The sequence below is a fragment of the Sarcophilus harrisii genome, chromosome 3 (genome assembly GCF_902635505.1).
Source record: "Sarcophilus harrisii chromosome 3, mSarHar1.11, whole genome shotgun sequence".
NCBI lineage: Eukaryota > Metazoa > Chordata > Mammalia > Dasyuromorphia > Dasyuridae > Sarcophilus > Sarcophilus harrisii.
In genome coordinates, this window is record NC_045428.1 from 272,665,043 (window position 1) to 272,684,504 (window position 19,462).

A 19,462-nucleotide genomic window follows, 5' to 3' on the forward strand; every position below is an offset into this window, starting at 1 on the left:
GTGGATTCAGGTTAGTACTTCCCATGTTATAGAATAGAGTGCTATGAGATACTTCCTGAAGGTATCCAAAAAAAAGACCCAAGTTCTTTAAGTTCTTTTTAATACTCTTATTAAAATTTATAGGATGGAACAGCTGAGATACTACCTTCATTATATATCATAAGGATCCCAAAACACAAAATAAAAATGAAATCTTATTGAGAAAGAAGTACTCGAGAAATATAATTATTCTTTTTTTTGTAAGTGGCTAATGTAGGAATTTGTTTTACATGTTGTGTTTAAGTTTATACATGCTCCAATTTCCTTCCTTCCTTCTTTCCTTCCTTCCTTCCTAGGTGGGAGCAAGAAAAATATTTGATAACAGAAAAATAATGAAATGTGTAGGATACTGGGAGTTAATTAATTCTAAAGCTAAGATCTAAAAAAATTGACTTTCTATGATCTCATTTTCCCCCCTTCCATTCCCCTTTAAGCCTAAAATTTTCTTTCTAGGTCCCAAAATGTAACTTTTTAAAAAAAAATAGTGATTTACATGTGTGAAAGATTCTAAAACACTGAAATTAGGTGTAAGAGAGAGAATCAGAGAAGTAATTACTCTCTTTAGATTTATATTAAGAGCTCTTTCTAAGCATGAACATAGTATGGTCATCCCAAAATGATTAAACATTACTTTTTGCCAACATGTTCAAAACTGTAGTTCATCTAAATAACTATTTTAATGTGTTTTGTTATATTGTAGATAGCTTGCTAGCCCTATTACTCAATATTGTCTATCAATTTTTATAAGTTAGGAATTCCAGCAATTCCTACATGTTCCAATGATTTGACTATTTTGACTGAATTGACCACTTGGTCCAATTTTCTGAATTAATTGATTAAAACAATAGGGAAAAGAAAGTCTGAAAGTTTGAATAAACTGACCAATTATTTCACTGAATTGACTAATCTGCTCAAATAAATTGGACTGGTTTTCCATGTAGATATATATAATCACCTTTACATTTTGTAAAGAGAAAAGAATAATTAATCAAAAACTACAAAGAGTAGTTACCATTTTGTGGGCTATCTTTTTCACTATATAATTATGGTTTAATATAGATTTGTATAGTAATAGATGCAAGATCTTAATTCTTTTATTTAAAATGAATATAATCATCTGAGATTTAAATTATATATTTGCACCATTTTATACAATAATATGAGTAGGTGTACATATTTATATTTATCTAAACATATACTCCTGAAGCAAATAAAATGGATTAAGAAAATCATTAGGACTTTAACATAATGGAGTACTTCAATCACTGTATATAAGGGATTAGTAAACTGATCATGTACAAAAGAACATTTTAGTATTATTCCCCAAAGTTGATGGGTATTCATGACAATACTTAATTCCTTCATGATTGTGAAGTTGTATAATTAAATACATAGAGATAGTGGCTCAGAAATAATTCATATTTTACAAATTAAGATTTGTTAAGCAGACTTCAACATACTACCAAGTAGAACATTGTTTTCAAGAATCAAACTCCTTTGGGCTTAGTTTTAGTTGGTTAATGAAGAGCTGAAGTATGAAATATGAAATAGGTACTATTAAATATGGTCAGATTGGTGGGAGAGGAAAAAAAAGTTACACAGCAATATAAAACTCATGGCTGAATAATTTGATAAGTAAAAGTACAATCATCTCTCTAAAAATTTAAAAACTGCAAAAGTAATGAAGATGAAGGAAATGAAATAATGAAAAGCATGCAAAAGACAATTTATTTTAAACAATAAAGACAGATGATTTAAATACCATCAAGATTTTCTTTAGACAAGTAAGTTGAAAACAAAGCAAGTAAACAAACAAAAAACAAAATAAAACAAAAGTGAGCATATAGTGAATGCTGTGTTCTTAGTCAAAGTGATTAGGTGGAAAAGCTTTCCAACTGAAGTAACAGATAATATCGCTTAACTACAATGTTTCTTTTTATTTTGTGGAAATCCACACAATGAATACATATATTCAGACAAGCTAATTTGTTCTTTCAGTATATGACTCAATTTCTTTTTTTTCTCTCTCTTTTTTAAAAATTTCAGTTACATCATAGATTTAGAGCTGGAAAAGACCTTAGAAATCATCTAATTTTTTTTTTTTTTTATATAGATGAGGAGACTGAGTCCTGATGAATTGCCTACAAGGTCTCAGCAGTTAATGGCAGTTCTTGGATTTAAATGTAAAGTCTCTGTACCAAAATTCAGGACTCTTTTATAATCTTGTGTGGCTTCTGTAGGTTTATATTTGGTTTTAGAGTATATTCTCTAAGTTTAGCTGGCTTAGTTCTTTTAATCATTGCAGATTTTACTTTCTTATTTTCTCATTGCATAATGCAATAGAGACATGTGGTGGAATCTGGGAAGAACTATTATAACTTTCTTCTCTACAAATACTATGGATTCTTATATCCCTCAAAATCATGCAGATTCTATTTCTGTCATGCTCTGATATCTTCTATACTACTTGAGAACAGTTACATGATAAATTTAAATTATTTGTTGAGAGAAAAAATGTTAATCCCAACTAAAAGATGCTTCCATTTCTTTTGAGTTCAATTGAGGTGAAACCATCTAGACCCAGTCAAACTCTACTCCTCAGGTCCTGCTTTGCCAATTTAGCTGAAGTCAAATTTGTCTTAGGAGAAACAATGAGAAATGTGGATATAGAATGTAAGCGGAAAGATTCCTCAGGGGTCCTCTGTGGAGGTGGGATTTGCCAACTGAAAATGAGATACTATTCTTTCCAAAAAGTGCACGAAGATTTGACAAAATGCAATGGCATAGAATTATTGTGAACTATTTTTTACTAAATAAGAAAGAACAGAGAAAATGAAACACAAAATAGGACAAAGCTCATGCTAGTATTTATTTCCATTTCCCCCCATGAAAGTCACTACCCTTTTTGATATATTCTGAATAATAAAGGAATATAGTTATTTCTTTCATTAATGGGTATTGCTTTCATTAATGGCTAATAAGATGTCAGTGCTAAGAGAAGGTAGTTGACACAAAGACCACACTCATTTTCTTTCCTCCACTTTGTAATTTTGAACCTTTAGGTAAAATTGAATATCTTTGTACGTTCTTCTCCAATCCTTGTCTCATCCTAATTTGCTCCCAATTATAGGTTTTGAGTATGTATCTGCAATTGCCATGTTACCAGTTATTAGTTTGTCTAATATGTATTCTTATGATTAGAAACAAAGTTTTACAATAATTTCCATAAAGTGTTGTTTCAGTAATCCTGTTTATACTGCACAGTTTGCTATGACATAATTTCAATTAAAAGGACTGGGTGAGGCCTTAGAGAGTAACAGAGGGCTTTCTATTATAGAAAAATGATAGAGAAATCTTAGACCCATTTGGAAACCCAGGCCATCACTCTGGGGCCACTATAGGCTCATATGAATTGAAGTCTCCCACTTTTCCAGCATCTTCTTTTTATTACTGATAATGTAACTTATTTCTATTCTCCAGCCACACAAAATCCACACAGCCAAACATATATGCACATGTACACATATACATATAGATTTATATGTCTATGTAAATGTGGCATCTTATAATAGTTGAACCAAAGAAATGACTCTAAGAAATTAAATCGTTCTGATTATTAAGTTGTGAATGAATACTTATTCTTGAGAATTTTTCTAAAAGTCAAAAGAATTCAATGGCTTTGGTCATTAGAAACAATTTTAATTTTATGTTCAATCTTTGTACTAAACATTACCTTTAATTTGGGAAATTGGAGCTACTACCCCCTTCCACTCCTATTACTGCCTGATTAGACATTCTAAAAAGTACCTACATGCAAGAAAATCTAAATTAATGAGTCTTCCATAAGTTATTTGATAGCTTCTCTTGTGTCTACATATTGTGCAACAGGAATGATTTCATTCTTGTGAAAGTGAAAATTTTTTATTTGCTGCAAAATGATTTGGATAATACAGAATATTTTTGGACCATATATTTATGAGTTTGACCAAGAAATAGTGCTCATATATACCTACAAACAAATGCTTATTTATAGTCATACATAAATCTATTATTTCACAAATATATATGCCTATAAATATATATGTAAATTGTGGTTTTCACAATTGAAAAAAAAGTCACATATGCTTTATGTATCACCACAACAGTTTTAAATCATAAACTACAGTTAATCCTTGGTCAAGTCTCAGTTCATAAATAATTAACCCTACTGACTCATCTCACTAAATGTACCATATTGCTTTGAATATATATTTATCTACTTTATCTAGCACCTTTTAGTCTTAGGGGTATACTAAATGTGGTTCTGCAAAATCTTTTGAATTTCTATGTCATATTTATGCTATCAAGAAAAGATGGCATGAAGTAACTTTCTAAATCATAATCATAATTACACAATTCTTTTGCTAATTTCAGTTAAAACACACAAATGTATTTTAAGTCTTTTCATTTGATTACATTGAAACAATGGACTAATGCAATGTGATGTGACAGCTGCCTGAAGCTATTTACTAATCTGGATATATATAAAATTAAATCATTTTAGCTTTGCTGTCAAGCAGAATTACATTTTTGGTTAAACATTGATTATTCCACCCTGTTTCTATCAATAATACTGCCTTCATCTCTGCCATTAGTGTTTTTTCTTACTCAAAATAATAAACCCAAATTATTTTACCTGCAAAAAAATCATTTACTGATATTATACATTAAAATCTATTACTATTAATACATTCAAGCCAGCATTTTGTGCTGGTTTATATTAAAATAAATTATTATTATAAACATCTGTAAAATGTCTATTTTAACATATATAATGTTTATATCATTAACATTATCAGTTATTCTGGGAAAACAATGCCATTTGATAAGCTTAAGAATTGTAAAGCTGTTTTCTTTTCATTGCTTAAAAGGGATTCTCCCTCTCTTCCCATACTTAAGAAAAAACTTTCTCCTATTCAAGATACTTTATTATCATGCAAAATTGGCACTTAGATATATAAATATCTATGGCAAAAGTCACAATAAAAAAAAATCCCTAAACCACACAAGTAAATACAATGTGTATATAGATTAGATATACAGTATGATTATTGCAAATTTTAAAAGCTTGTGAATATAAATTTAAAAATACATAATTTGACCGTGCATTATGCAGAATTATGGGTCAAAGAGCTAGCTGCACACTAAATTACATATCTCTATCAATTTCAATGATCATTTCAGGATATGTTCCCTAAGGAGAAATTTTTTGACTACATATGAAAAACAATACAAAAGTTCCAATAATCTTTTCAAAGGAACATTTTGCCTTTGTAGAAAATCATTCTGTATCCATTTAATTCACCCACACAACCCCCAAATGACATTTGAAACATAAAAAATCAATTCAAGTCATTTTTGGATAATCATTTTAAAATACTTATATCTAAAAATGTACTCCTATTGTTAATCGACAATTGAATTAGGATTTCTCCCTGATTCCAAGGAGCCTCAGTTGCCTATTCTCTTTTTTTCCACTCTTCCTCTAAGTATTTGATGAAATTCCCCGGATAAAGCAGTCACAAGAGATACTTTTATCAACACGGCATGGAAGATGCAATCTATCCCTGATTTTCACTCCAAAATAAAAAATGTTACTACTGGCTTCTGGAATGACAGTCTGGCTAACCATAGATATCTATCAACAATGACAAACTCATAACGAAGAAGTTTGGCCTGTTTAATACATCATTGGAAAATCGTTGGTAGTGTTGAACATGGGAACAGGAGCTGTTTGAAGATTGGACCTTTTCCATCTTAAAATGTAACTTTTGAGACAACAACTACATATATCTTAGGCCTTGCAAGTTTCAAGAAATGAATAGATAACAACTTGCTTCAAATGAGGGATGCTAAGGAGGTTGAATGGTTTATTCTTGTTAATTAGCTATCTCATTTCATGACTGGAAATTCAAAGGGAACCCAAATCAAGTCCATCACTATTTTTTCTGGAAATCATTAGTATTTTCAATATTTGAAAAACTAAAAACAAACAAAACAAAGCTTTTATTGAAGTTTAAATCTTGTTATTAGCACAGTGAGATTTTATATTTTCAGTTTAAAATAAAAGGAATGACCTTCATTTATAGTTTATTTATTTGAATTTGCAGCATAATTTCCCTTTAAAATTCAAACAATTGTTTCTTTAGCATAAAATATATTTGAAGGAATCATTTGAACACACATCTTAGCAACTATCCATATTTTTATATCTAGACAATGACCATTTTTTGGGTAACTATTGAAAAATAAGCAGAGGAAGTCTTTTCCTATTTTTCTGATTTACGGGGCCTTTCCCATGCTAATTATTTACTACATCTTTTACATATCTTTTATCTATATATATATATATTTTTGCATGTTGTTGCCTCTATTAGACTATAAATATGCCAAAATGTTGTTGAGTTTACTACAACTAGAATTCTTAAATTTGAAAATTAACTTTGGCTGGTAACTTAGTTATCTTCTAAAATAAAAATGAAAACCACTGAAAGAAATGATGTTAAGAATTGTGTTTGTACTCTTCCCCATTTATGAGAGGCCTAATGGTAGTGAATTAATTAATGATACAATAAAAATGAAACAAAAAAGGGAACAAAGATAATTTCTCTATTCTGGACTCCATGTTCTCATAAATCTAAGTAATGATGAGGGTTCTAGCTATCTATGTACTTGTAGATATTAACATCATAAGCAATATCTTGAAAATTATCTCAGAACTATTCCTGTTCTTCATATCTTCAATAGTATTAATTTTAGGACTTATTCCTTGATTGAGAATGACCATAAAGCCATTTTGCTACTAAAGAGTGAAGCCATTCACAGACTTAGATTAGACCTTAGAGTAGGTCTAATCACCTACTATTTTATTACCCTTCTTTCTTTTTTCCTAGCATAGGATCACCAAAAGCACTCCATTTCTCAGCTGTGTGTTTTTCTTGACTGATCCCTCAAACCTGGAACACTCCCTCCTCTGCATTAACTATTCACTTCCATGGTTGCCTTGAAGTTCCAAATAAAATCCTACCTTCATATAGGAAGCCTTCTCTTAACCTTTTTTAATTCTGGTCTCTTTCCCTTGCTGATTATTTACTATTTATCTTTTGTATAGCTTGCTTTGCATTTATTTGTTTGCATTCTGTCTCCAGAGTTCAGAAAAAAAGGATGAATAATCAATGGATAATTGCTAATTTGTGGGTTCAAATGATGCTTTTTGTATGCCCGGCCCTTAGAACAGTGTAGGCACTTAATAAATGTTTGTTTATTAATTGACTTAGAGCTGGAAAACACCTTAGAATCCAATTAGTCCAATACTTTCATTTCATTAGAGGAAACTAAGACTCAAGGACTTTATTGCTTGCCTGAGATTATTCAAATAGTGTCAGTGATTAAATTCGACCTCACATCTTCTACCTCAACAGCCACTTCTCTTTTCATTGTATCAATCAAAAGCTGACCTCATGCATAAATCTGAGAACTCTGAAATAGACTCTGGGGAAATGTTCCTGGTGGAATAGTTTTCCTTACCCCTTAAATCTCACAGCACACAACTTCTTCATAAGGGTATCCTTCACAACACTAGAAAGTCTTCAGTCAAAAACAGATTTTCCTTATTTGTAAAGATTCATTCATAACAGAAAGGATTGAATTATGACTTTTTCTATATCTTATTTTCCACCACAGAAATAAGATATTTGCAAAATATCTATACATGATATATGGACATAGGTCCTAAAATTACATTGCCATCTGGGTCGGTTAGAGTCATGTGAAAAATATAACCCTGAAAATAACACAAAAGCTACAATAAGAGGTCACTAAAGAATAAAGTCAATTAGTAAGCTAATGGTATAGATTCTTTGGTGTCTAGGAATAGGCCCAAAATATTTTTAGGCTTATTCTATGATAATTCTGACATGAAGAATAGGTTAAAGCAGCTTTCTATCAGAGTTCTCATTCTCCTGTTTTCTCACCATTCTTACAAAATATACTTGAGAAATTGAGGTAATTAAAGCAGTTATTCAATTGAAGAAGATACTCTTCCCTTAATTATTTTGGTTCAGTCAAAAGTGATTCTTATTTGGATACTGTAGTTACCTTAATTCTCCACTTCATTTTGTGTTTGTAGCCACATTCTAAAAGTAGGGGGAAAAATCATTAATATCTTTAGTCAAGATATTCTTTTGGAATAATGTGCACAGAACATGGAACTGGTTGTTTGGTGTTTGAAATGAGAGATGAGGGGCTAAAAAAGAATTATTCAATGTTATTGCAAATTCATGGAAAATGAAGACTATCTCAGAGAAAATGGCCTTCATTTTCATCTCATCTATGACCCCCACCCATTAGACCCTGATGAAGGATCTTCCGTGTACGCTATGCCAATGGGAAACAATAGGGTGGAAGAACAAAGCAACTTATGATGCAGTGAGTAAATAGAATGCCATGAAATGATGGGAGAGCATCTAGTGCCCAGTTCTGACATGCTAAAATTTGGTACAGTGAACCATTTAAATTTTTGATCTTGTAGTTTAGCAAAAACCCTAACTTAAACATTAAAAAGAATGTATACACTCATTGATTAATAGATAGTCTACATGAGTATTCTTTCAGGGAAAAAATAGATCTAGAAATTCAAAGACCTTATTGTGGAAACAATTCAATGATTTTTTCATTTGGTTCAATTATACTGCTAAATTTTGATCCATTGAACAGTAGGACATCATAAGATGCATAAAACTGTTCATATTGAAAGATGGTAGAAAGTTTATCTATTTGTTGTAAAGTTGTTGTAAAACTTGTTAATATTTTCAGCAGAAGTGGCAGCAGTGGTATTTTCATATCTTACTTTTTTTCCTTTCCTTTTTTTTTATATCCCCGATAATATATAGTATTTTATAGGCCACTTCATTTTTTCCCCTGAAATCTAGTTTGTCTTCAGATATGATAATAGTCTTTTTAAAATGAAGATTTCATTAAAGAAAAAGAAATACTCCTGAAATATGATTAAAGATTATGTCCTAATCATAATAGGGGAGTTTTTTATCTTTTATCAATCAATAGCATACTTCCATGATCCTCTAGCTATGTTTCTTGATGATTTCAATTTTAACAATGGCCAGATTCATATATAGTGATGATAATTCTTGCTGAAATAAAACAATGAAATACCATTGCAATGATTTCCAGATTTTAGGCACACTAGTTTTATCTACCTATTTATATGGTTATTATTATTACTTAAAGGAGATGGTGAAAGAAAAGTTAATTCAAACTATTTAATTGAATATATTTTCAGAACTGAAGTGAAATTCATTTTCTTCATGATATAACATATTTTTTGTGACTTTCAAAAACAACCCTGTAAATTAGGGGTTAGCTGTATCTAAACTTTGTATGTGTGTACATGCATGTGTATGTGTGGCATGTAAAAATAAAATCTTCAAAAGTAAATATCTTAGTTCTAAAGGAAAACACACATTTTCATGTTTTATGCATCTTTCCACAGGAGATATTCTGTGGTTCTCTGGATAATGCTTCAAATGTCTATAAATCAATTGGTGAAGAGGTGGGAGGGAAGAGGGGAGAGTTATAGACTAGAAATTAATTGTAATAATCCTATCAAATTTGACCAAAATTGAGCCTAGCAGGGCAAGCTGTGAAGCAATCATTTCACAAACAAATTTCTCAAAGCATACAAAGTTAATCCATGTGCTGCTGAGATGAGGCACAATAATAAAGAAGCATCACGGCGGTAATCTATGGCTACAATGATGGTGTATGACTTATGATTAAGCTTCATTACCTGCAGAGCAAGGGGCTTCCATCTCATATTTTTCAGTAAAGCTGGTGCTGAGGTAAGCATGCTCTGAGGTCGCTTTTTCAAAGTTAAGATAACACCACTCGGGTCCTCTCGTAGAGCATTCACCAAATTTTTCAACTGCCACCCCACCTGGTAACCAGCAAAATCATCACAATAAAATTGAGGTACAGCATTCAAGATTCCATGTTTTCCCCCTTTAATAAGATTAGTAAAAAAGACATCATAGGTGTACCACCATAAACATTTTTAGGTTTTAAACTCAAGGAAACAACAACAACAATGAATCTTTGAATTGATTAACCAAGTTATCCCAGTAGGGTCTGTTACCAAGTAATACAAAAGACATTTACCACAAAAGACCAAAGGCTACAACAGACATTCTGTATGGAACACATTAAGTTACAATGGAAAGCAATGCCACAATTGAGAGTGTTCTTCTCTCTAATCCAAACCATGAGCTTCATTTTAAAATTAAGTACTCTTTTTTTGAGGCAAGGGACAGTGGAAGCAATCATCTGTTAGTCATTAATATAGGGAATTACTTATGGGAACATCTACCAGTGCAGATTGCAGCTATTCTCTAATTTCCAGTGAGAGAGTTACATGGAGTACTGAGAGTTTAAATAACCTGTTCAGAGTCACACACCTAGGATATGCCAGAGACAGGACTTGAACCCATATCTTCCGGATTCTGAGACTAGCCTTCTATCCACTATACCAAGTACTGTAAGCACTTATATAGCAAGGGAAAAAAATTAACATCCTAAATTTAAAAACTGAGTCATTATTTTTGCCCCTCTATTTGCCCATTCTATTTTAACTGTATATGGTTCTTTTGTCTCTATTTACAAATGGGGTTAATGTTATACCTCCATTAATTAGAATCAAAAATACTAAGGCTACATTCTGATATATGGAAGAAAGATTCAATAAAAGAAACCTCCTACTGGGCCATAAAACTAAAAGAAAAAAATGACAAGGTAATGTTGCTTGCAAACAACAGCTATTTCAACTGTATCCCAAATGAGTCTATAAACTTCAGATACAATATGTAGGTTTTATGAAACTATCTTATTTTAATGCCATCCCTAAACATATTATCTAATTACTATGAAGTACTTGAAAAATCCTCCTAAATCTGACTTAACTTTTAGCCTTTCTAAATTATATCATTTATTATCCATTTTTCTTTTCTAGAAAATAATAGACAGCATTATTTCCATTATTTTGTTTTATGTATTGATTTATGATAGTGTCAAATAGCTAAAATTCTGGAACCTAGTTTCATAGGAAATGTCGTGAAAAGATGCCACATTTTCTCTTATTACCTTGGTTTGTTGAAAACATTACACTTAGCAAAGAGATTAAAACAAACAATTTTCTACCTCAAAAAGATAACCACAGTTGTCAGAATTTCTTCTGGAAAGCACTTTAGATCTCAAGTTAGTTTGAATTGAGAGAACTTAAAAAACAAATATTTAGTAGTCTGCTTAATTTCTTCTTAGTCATCAGGAAAAGAAATGAAGTAAATTATTTCTGTTGGCTAGCTGCAGATAAGGCAGGACTGTTATCCCTCTTAGGTTAGTTGGTTTCTCTCAACAAAAACAGTACAGTCATTAAGAAGTTGTGATGAAATAGTAACTTAGGAAGGAGTTAGTTTGGGATGATGCGAGTCTATAGTAGGCTTTCATTAGTTTCGTTTTATGTAAAGGTGCTTAATAAATATTGGTTGATTGATGTTACTTGATTCCCAATTAGAATCCAGTTAAAAGACAGACATATGAAAGGGATAATTGATAAAGGGATAAGGAATAATGTGGGGCCACAGTTTGTAATTGAATTAAATATAAATATAAGAATGTCTTTAGAAAATTATAAATCCCAATTACATCTAAATTGGAAGGAGAAAAAGAGAATGATGGCAAGGAACTGGGATTCCAAAAAAAGGATGGCCAAAGGAAAGTTTTGGATTTAGCATCAGAATAGATGGATTTAATCACCATCTCTGTCACTTATTAGCTGTGTGACCATGTATAAATGTTATTATCTCTGTGAGTGTCAGTTTCCTTAATTATAAAATAAGATTCATTCAAGGTCTAAATTTAAATCTTAAATAGGAATAGGTAGGAGGCACAGGTGCTAGATCACTGAACTTGGAATCAGGAAGACTCATCTTCATTAGTTCAAATCTGGCCTCAGACACTTACTGGCAATGTGACTCTGGGTAATCACTTAACTCTGCTTGCCTCCATTTCCTTATCTGTAAAATGAACTGGAGAAAGAAATGGCAAATCACTCCAGTATGTTTGCCAAGAAAACATCAAATGGAGTCATGAGACGATACTGACATGACAGCAACAATAACAACAATAACAATAATAATGGGAAGAGCTGGGAAATTCAAGGCTCTATGGAGATGATAAGTCCACTAAAAGTTTGCAAAAAGATTTTTGTTTTTACCAAAATATTTTCAAATATATGAGCTCATTTGATAACTGAATTAAATGAAATCATCAATAGTGATGGAGCCAGGGAAAAAGCCTTATAATACTTTAAGAAGGAATTCTCTGCAAAAGCACTGATGCATTTGGTAATCAGGATGTCATAGAAATGATTTCCACATTGAAAGAAGAAAATACAGCATGAATTTATGTCCCAGTATCTGAACTTTCTATTGAGGAAGGCTATTTATCCAGCACAGATGATGAAGGGAGTGAATGATTTAATTTCAACTGAGAGAAATGGAAAATATTCCTAAGCAAAAATTACAAGAATTTAGGAACAAATAAAATATAAAGAGCATTACAAATGTAAAATAGTTTTGATTATATAAAATTAAAAAGTTCTTAAACAAAACCAATGAAACCAAAATTAAAAGGAAAGCAGAAAACTGGGGAATTTTTTTCCAACAAGTATTTCTGATAAAGATCTAATTTCTCAAATATATATAGAATTGAGTCAAATTTATTTAAAAAATGCATCATCCCCAACTGATAAGTGGTAAAAGGATATAGACAGGCATTTTTCAGACAAGGAAACTATAGTCATATGAAAAAAAATGTCCTAAATTACTATTGAGTGGAGAAGTACAAATTAAAACAATTCTGAAGTATTCATACCTATCAGATTGGATAATATGACAAAAAAGAAAAACGGTACATGTTAGAGAGGGTGTGGGAAAACTGGGACACTAAAGTATATTGGAAGAGTTGTGAACTGATCTAACCATTCTGGAAAATCATTTTGAAATATCTCCAAAGAACTATACAACTGTGCATATCCTTTATTCTAGTAGTATCTCTGCCAGTTTATATCCCAAAGACATCAAAAAAAGAGGGGAAAGGACCTATTTGCACTAAATATTTATAACATCTCTTTTTGCAGTGACTAAGAATTAGCAATTGAGAGGGTGCCCATTAATCAGGGAATAGCCCTAAACAAGGTATGGTATATGATTATGATGAAATATTTTTGTGCTATAAGAAATAACAAGCAGGATGATTTCAGAAAAAAAACCTTGGAAAAACTTATATGAACTGATACAAAGTAAAGTAAGCAGAATCAGGAGATACTTACACACAGTAACAGAATTACTGAATGATGAAGAATTTAGTTATTCTCAATAATACAATGATCCAAGATAATCCCAAAGGACTCTTAATGAATTATACTATTTGCCTCCAAAAAAAGAACTGATATTGCCTTAATACAGACTGATGCTTTTTTAAAAAAAAATTCTTTCATTCTTGTTTTATTTGGGTCTTGTACAATCAGGCTAATAGGTAATTTTTAAACATAATTACACATGTAAAAAGTATAGGGGAAAAGAAATATTAGATTAGAAAGGTAGCGAAAAAGCCATCAGCTTCTTCCCTTAACTTTTATAATCACTGATGCCACTAGTTTAGTTAAGGTAAACATCATCACTTCAGCTGGCAGAGTCATAAGAAAAGTGTACTTGAAATAAAGGAAATACAACATTCTTTACCTCCTTTTCTCAGCTGATTTAAGTGAACAATTTATGTAAATGGAGATTAAAAACAATTATTTCCTATGAAATTTAATCTAGACACTAAATTTTTTCCCTCTAGCACTGCCTTATTGAAAATATTAGCACTGAGAATGGTTATTTATTTCTAAGGAAATCAATGAATTTGAATATCTAGAAAGATTAAATCATAATTAGATTTAATTGTTTTCTATAATCTTCTTTGAACAACTACCAAATGGCTAAACAATATTTAAAAACAAAACATAAACAAATTCTAGGTCCTTTCTATCCCAAGAACCTAAATACAGTAGCCAAAAATGTATCTATGTTAAGGAGGTCCTTTTTATCCCAAGAACCTAAATACAGTAGCCAAAAATGTATCTATGTTAAGGAGTAATGCATCAGTATAGTTTGTTAAGTGATGGGAATAGTTTAAAAAATTCAGAAACAGAAGGCCAAGTGCTCTGAAGCAGCTAGTGGCACAATGGATACAGACTGGAAGTCAGGAAGACCTGAGTTCAAATGTGACCTCCAACACTTACTAACTGTGTGAGTCTGGGCAAGCTTTCACAAATGGATAAAAATAGCACTTATCTCTCTCAAATTTATTGTGAAGATCAAATGAAATAATTGTGAAATGCTTAACACAGTGTCTGAATAAGAGTAGGTGCTAGATAAATATTAGCTTTCTCTTCTTGTTGTTTAGAATACTAAAGGAGGGGGAAAATGAGATAGCTGAATTATATTTTTTAAGATTCTAATATAAGGGAATAAAAATTCATTTTTTGAAGATAGATTTTTAAAATCAATTTACTAAACTCAGAAACCTGTGATTTAAGACTTTCAAATACATTAGGAATATAAGAGAATAAATTTTTAATAATCTGAGTAAAAACTTCATTTCTAATTTTTGAAGGCCACAATGAGCTCTCTTGAACAGTCAAACTAAAAAGAACTTCAAAGATTTCTCAGAGTTAAAAAAAAGATAGGAACATATTAGTTCCATTAAGTTCTTCATATAAAATCAAAGGAGAAAGTATTTCTCAGAATTCTTAGAAATCCCTTAAGAGGGAATATGATTTGTAGGAGTATATGTTTTGAAATTTCAGTCTACTGAACTGAACTACTGTCATATTTTATGAAGTCCAATTACATAGAGGTCAGGCCTTTCTTTTTTCTTATGGATAATTCCAACAATTCTTAATTGTTTCTCTCTGTATTTCATTTCAATATAAAACCTGCTCCTCTTCTTTCCTACAGTTGATCTTGAAAACTCTCAAAATTTCATAGCTTTAAACTCACAAAAGGCATAGGTTTTTTTTATGAGTCAGAAAGTAAAGGTCAACAACATTTGTCAGCCTTTGCCCATTAAGACTAGCTTGCTCTTACAAAATCTCAACATGATTCTAGTGATCTCTAGAGGGGTCATACATTCTTAAGATTGGTATTAGTTTAGTTTAATTTAATTGTGTATACCTAGTATTCTAAAATCAAAAAATTGGTTACTACAACTGTTAAAAGAGTGGGAATTTATCTTACTACCTCACAAAAGAATGGCATATTTTTCTGATTGGCAAAAGCATTTAATAACCTCATTTGAAGAACTAAGAATAACAGACTGTATAATTCACAATTAATTTTTCATCCTTTTAACCTATGTTGAATTTCTATTGTTTTAAGAAAGATCTTAGAGTAGAGTCTATAGGGAAGGAAATTTTCTCTCTCTTGGGTTCCATTGGAAATAACAAAATTCTCATTATACTTGTTTGAAAAGGACATTAGGTGGATTATGAGGAGAGTCTTGGTGAGAGGAAAAAGGTGATTCAGTATTTGGGATGTGGAAGGCTATTCTAGACAGATGTAATAGCATGAAATTAAGTAACAGGTTGGCTGTGGGAAAATACAAACAAAAGGAACTTGCTGCATATTTTCTTTGATGATAGTGGAAGAAAATTGTCAGAAAATTAACATGTGTAACCCCAAAGTTTTGAACTCCAAAATAGAGTGAGACTTTTAAGTCTCAATTTTCTCATCTATAAAATTCCAGAGGTTGAATTAGATATTCTATAATTTATCTTTCTGTTATAGGTACTTTGTCACTATGATAAAAATCTACAGACCCCTTATCAAAATAACATTTGCTGCCTCCATTGATAATGCAAAGATATGCTAATTTTCAGTTAGAGTTTAATGAAACTAAAGATGTATTTTTTTTTCATCCAGATTCATGGATCCCTTAAAATTTATCCATGATCCTCCTGGGAAGAATTGGTCCATAGAGCCCAGGATGAGACCAATGTTATAAAAGATCCTTTCTAGTTCTAAAAATGTTGTGCTGGGGCAGCTAGGGGGTGCCGTGGATAAGCATCAGTCCTGAAGTCAGGAGGACCTGAGTTCAAATTTGACCTCAGACATAACACTTCCTCGCTGTATGACCCTGGGCAAGTAACTTAATCCCAATTGCCTAAGGAAAAAAATTAATTAAAAAAAATGTTGTGCTAGGTCAGGAGATTCCGTGTACTTTTCTTCACAAAGTAAGGAAAGAGATTGTCTAAACTTGATAAAATGCATTTAACTAAAAAGTAATTAAGAATTATAGATCTAATCAGTCAGTTAAGCAGCTAGTCAATAAACATTTATTAAGCACACCATATAATAAGTCTTAAATATATAATATGTCCAGAACTGTTCTAAGTGCTGAGGATACACAAAAGAAACAAAAAATAGTCTCATGGTAGGGAGTCTGCAAACATTTAATAATTGATCCTATGATTTCCCAAAAGGAGGAAGCGAGTTCTTTAAATGCCATTTGATGAAAATCAGGGAAACTGACGGAAAAGCATAACTGTTAGAAGAGACCTTAGAAATTTTCTAGTTCTGCTCAATGATTTTACAAATGTGGGAACTGAGATCCATAAAGGTTAAATTATTTGTTCAGTATCATACTAAGTAGTAGAGCTAGAGATTGAACTTAAGTCCTGACTCCAGATAAAGGGCTTCTTCCTTAGTATCCTTTTAAAAAGGGGAAAAGGAGGCAGATTTCAAGGAGAATTTATGACTTAAACCAAGTTAAGTAAAAGCCTGGCTTTTGGATAACTATTGGATACGCGAGACATTAGTATATACTAATCAGAGTAGACATAGTTACTTGAGAGCTGAAATCTAAGATAAACAAGGAGAGAATAAGGAGACACCTGACTGAAAAAGTTGATTTCAATTACCCAGGACCAGAACTGAGAGAGGTGATTATTGAGCCACTATTTCTTTGAGAGACTATGGAAGGGAAATAAATAAGGTTGGTTTCTTTTTCCAATAAAATTCTAGAATGTGTCATAAAAGATTGTTTTTGAAGGTTTGCAGAATTGGCAATTGATAAAAGTCAGTATGGTTTCATCAAAAGGGATTTTCCCTTGACTCCGACAAGAAGGAATAGTAATGTAATCATGACAGGGGGAACAGATACTTAAAGGATTCAAAGAATATGTTCATAGTGAGAAACTAATTAGTAAATGGAGAGACGGTTATTTTGATCACAATTAACAAGGACTTTTCTTTTGAAAACTATTTGAAACAAATCTATTTTAGCAGTTCCATATTTCATCTATTATTTAAATTAAAGTTTGGGTCAAATGATCTGGCAAAAACCACTTGAATATGCTAATTCACAGAAAATATGCTACTGTCTTAGCAATTTAGTAAACTATAATACAATGTTTATAGGCTAAGATCTAAGCTCTATTAAGAAGACCAAAATCGCTATTACCTACCAATATGGTTTATTTTACTTATAGAGTCATAGAAAAGTATCTCAGAGTTGAAAGAGACTCTGGGAGTCATATAATATAAAATTCTACTCCACACAGCAATCACTTTCTATACATGAGTTATCTGGATTCTTCCAAACATATCAACCAAATACCTCTCCATCTCCCCTCCCTCCCATATATCAACCCCATAAACACTCAATGCCTAATAATGGAACTGATTCTATTTTCACATAACTTTAATTGCTATGAGGTTTTTATGTTATTAAGCAGAATTCTCCATAACTGAAGTCACTCAGCTTTTAGGTAATCTTAAGGAGTTTCTGCTATATTTTAGGAAAGATTGGTGATCATAAATACCCAGTCATGCATAGATGGGAACTTAAAAACCTCATTATCCCTAGGATCTTTCTCTTTAATTAGGTCTGTATATTAAATATCTTCCATAACAGGGCCAAAAATATTTAGTGAGCAAGTGTATCCTTATTTCCTGCTTCATTTAATATTGATAATTAGAGGATTGTCAAAAAAGATTATCTGTTTGCAAAACAGGTAGAAAGGTAGTCCTTTCTTTTCCAAAATGCCAGTCTTTGATTAAAAGATGTAACAAAGGCACCATGTGTGAGCTCAAGTCCTTATTTTTCCTTTCCTAGAACTTCAGAGTCCTTTTGTATCATCTTTTATATCATCAAGAAATTTGGCAGATTCATGAATCACTAAATGCAGGTAAACGTAAATAGAATTGTTGTTTGTGGGGTTCTTTGTCATATTTTAAATATAATCACCAGAAAGACAGAACACACCCATATGTGCTTATGTACTGCTCAATGGAAGCTACTGAGAACCACTAAATATCTTTTTATTTGCACCAGTAATAGGTTTCCTTGAACCTTCTAGGACTTGTACATTCACCTTATCTTATCATGAAGCTTGGAATTCTGATTGATTCCTTCTCAAAAAACCTTCTCTAAGAGAAAAGTGTGTGTAACAGAGTTACAGAGAGATTAAAATTTTGTTTTCCTAAACTTTTCCCACAATTATTTTCCTGACTTCTTCATGGGCTAATATATTTTTTTAAGTTTTGTCCAGGAATTCTTCATTCTCTGTCATAAGCTTTAGAATAGAGAGTTCTTTTAAGCTCTTTCACCTAATCCTCTCCCTGGAAGAACAGCCTGCATTTAATTTACACAAAGTTATACTTAGCCTCTGATAGAACAAATGTATATAATATACTTCCTTGAATTACTACTATCTTTTGTTCAGTTTTAATATCTCAAATTATATAAAGGTTAGGATTCTTATATATGGATTCCCCCTGAAAAAAGTTCCACAATTCTTGGTCTAATGCTGTGCCTGTCTATCAGTTGCTGTTAATATTCAGGGAAGATAAACTTACTAAAGAATAATGGAGTATTATATGCTAGGATGAGGAACAACATTTTGCTTTGGACAGGTCCTACAGAAGCACAAGAAAGAAGGAGAACAATTAGACATAAATATAATAGAAAAAAAGTTTGTGGGGTGTCATACTGGATCACAAATTGAAAATGAGTTAATAATATCTTACTCCAATATCAACTAAAAGCTAAAGAAACTAAAAATGGAGAGCTTAAAGCAAACTGTCTATGCAGGGCAGAAAAATTGATGTTTTCTTTTTCACACAGCATTAGTTGCATTCTTAGAAGCATGGTCTACAATCAAGGTCACCATTAAAAGGGATCTATAGTTATCTTTGAGAAGAACAAAAACACCAATTATGAGGATATTAAACAGATCATAGGATTTAGAGGTAGAGAAGGATTGGGA

At 31.5% G+C, this 19,462-nt stretch overlaps 1 protein-coding gene across 11 annotated transcripts in view; it reads right to left on the reverse strand.

Annotated features, from left to right (window-relative positions):
* The window catches only part of CNKSR2 (connector enhancer of kinase suppressor of Ras 2), a 315,200-nt gene that overhangs the window by 130,264 nt on the left and 165,474 nt on the right, over positions 1 to 19,462 (reverse strand). For 8 of the 11 annotated variants that reach the window (XM_031959496.1, XM_031959493.1, XM_031959494.1 and 5 more), the window contains one exon: positions 9,884 to 10,030. The exons of the other annotated variants lie outside the window; for them this stretch is intronic. In XM_031959496.1, coding sequence (XP_031815356.1) covers positions 9,884 to 10,030 — 147 coding nt within the window. The remainder of the gene's footprint in view (positions 1 to 9,883; positions 10,031 to 19,462) is intronic. 11 annotated transcript variants of the gene reach the window in all.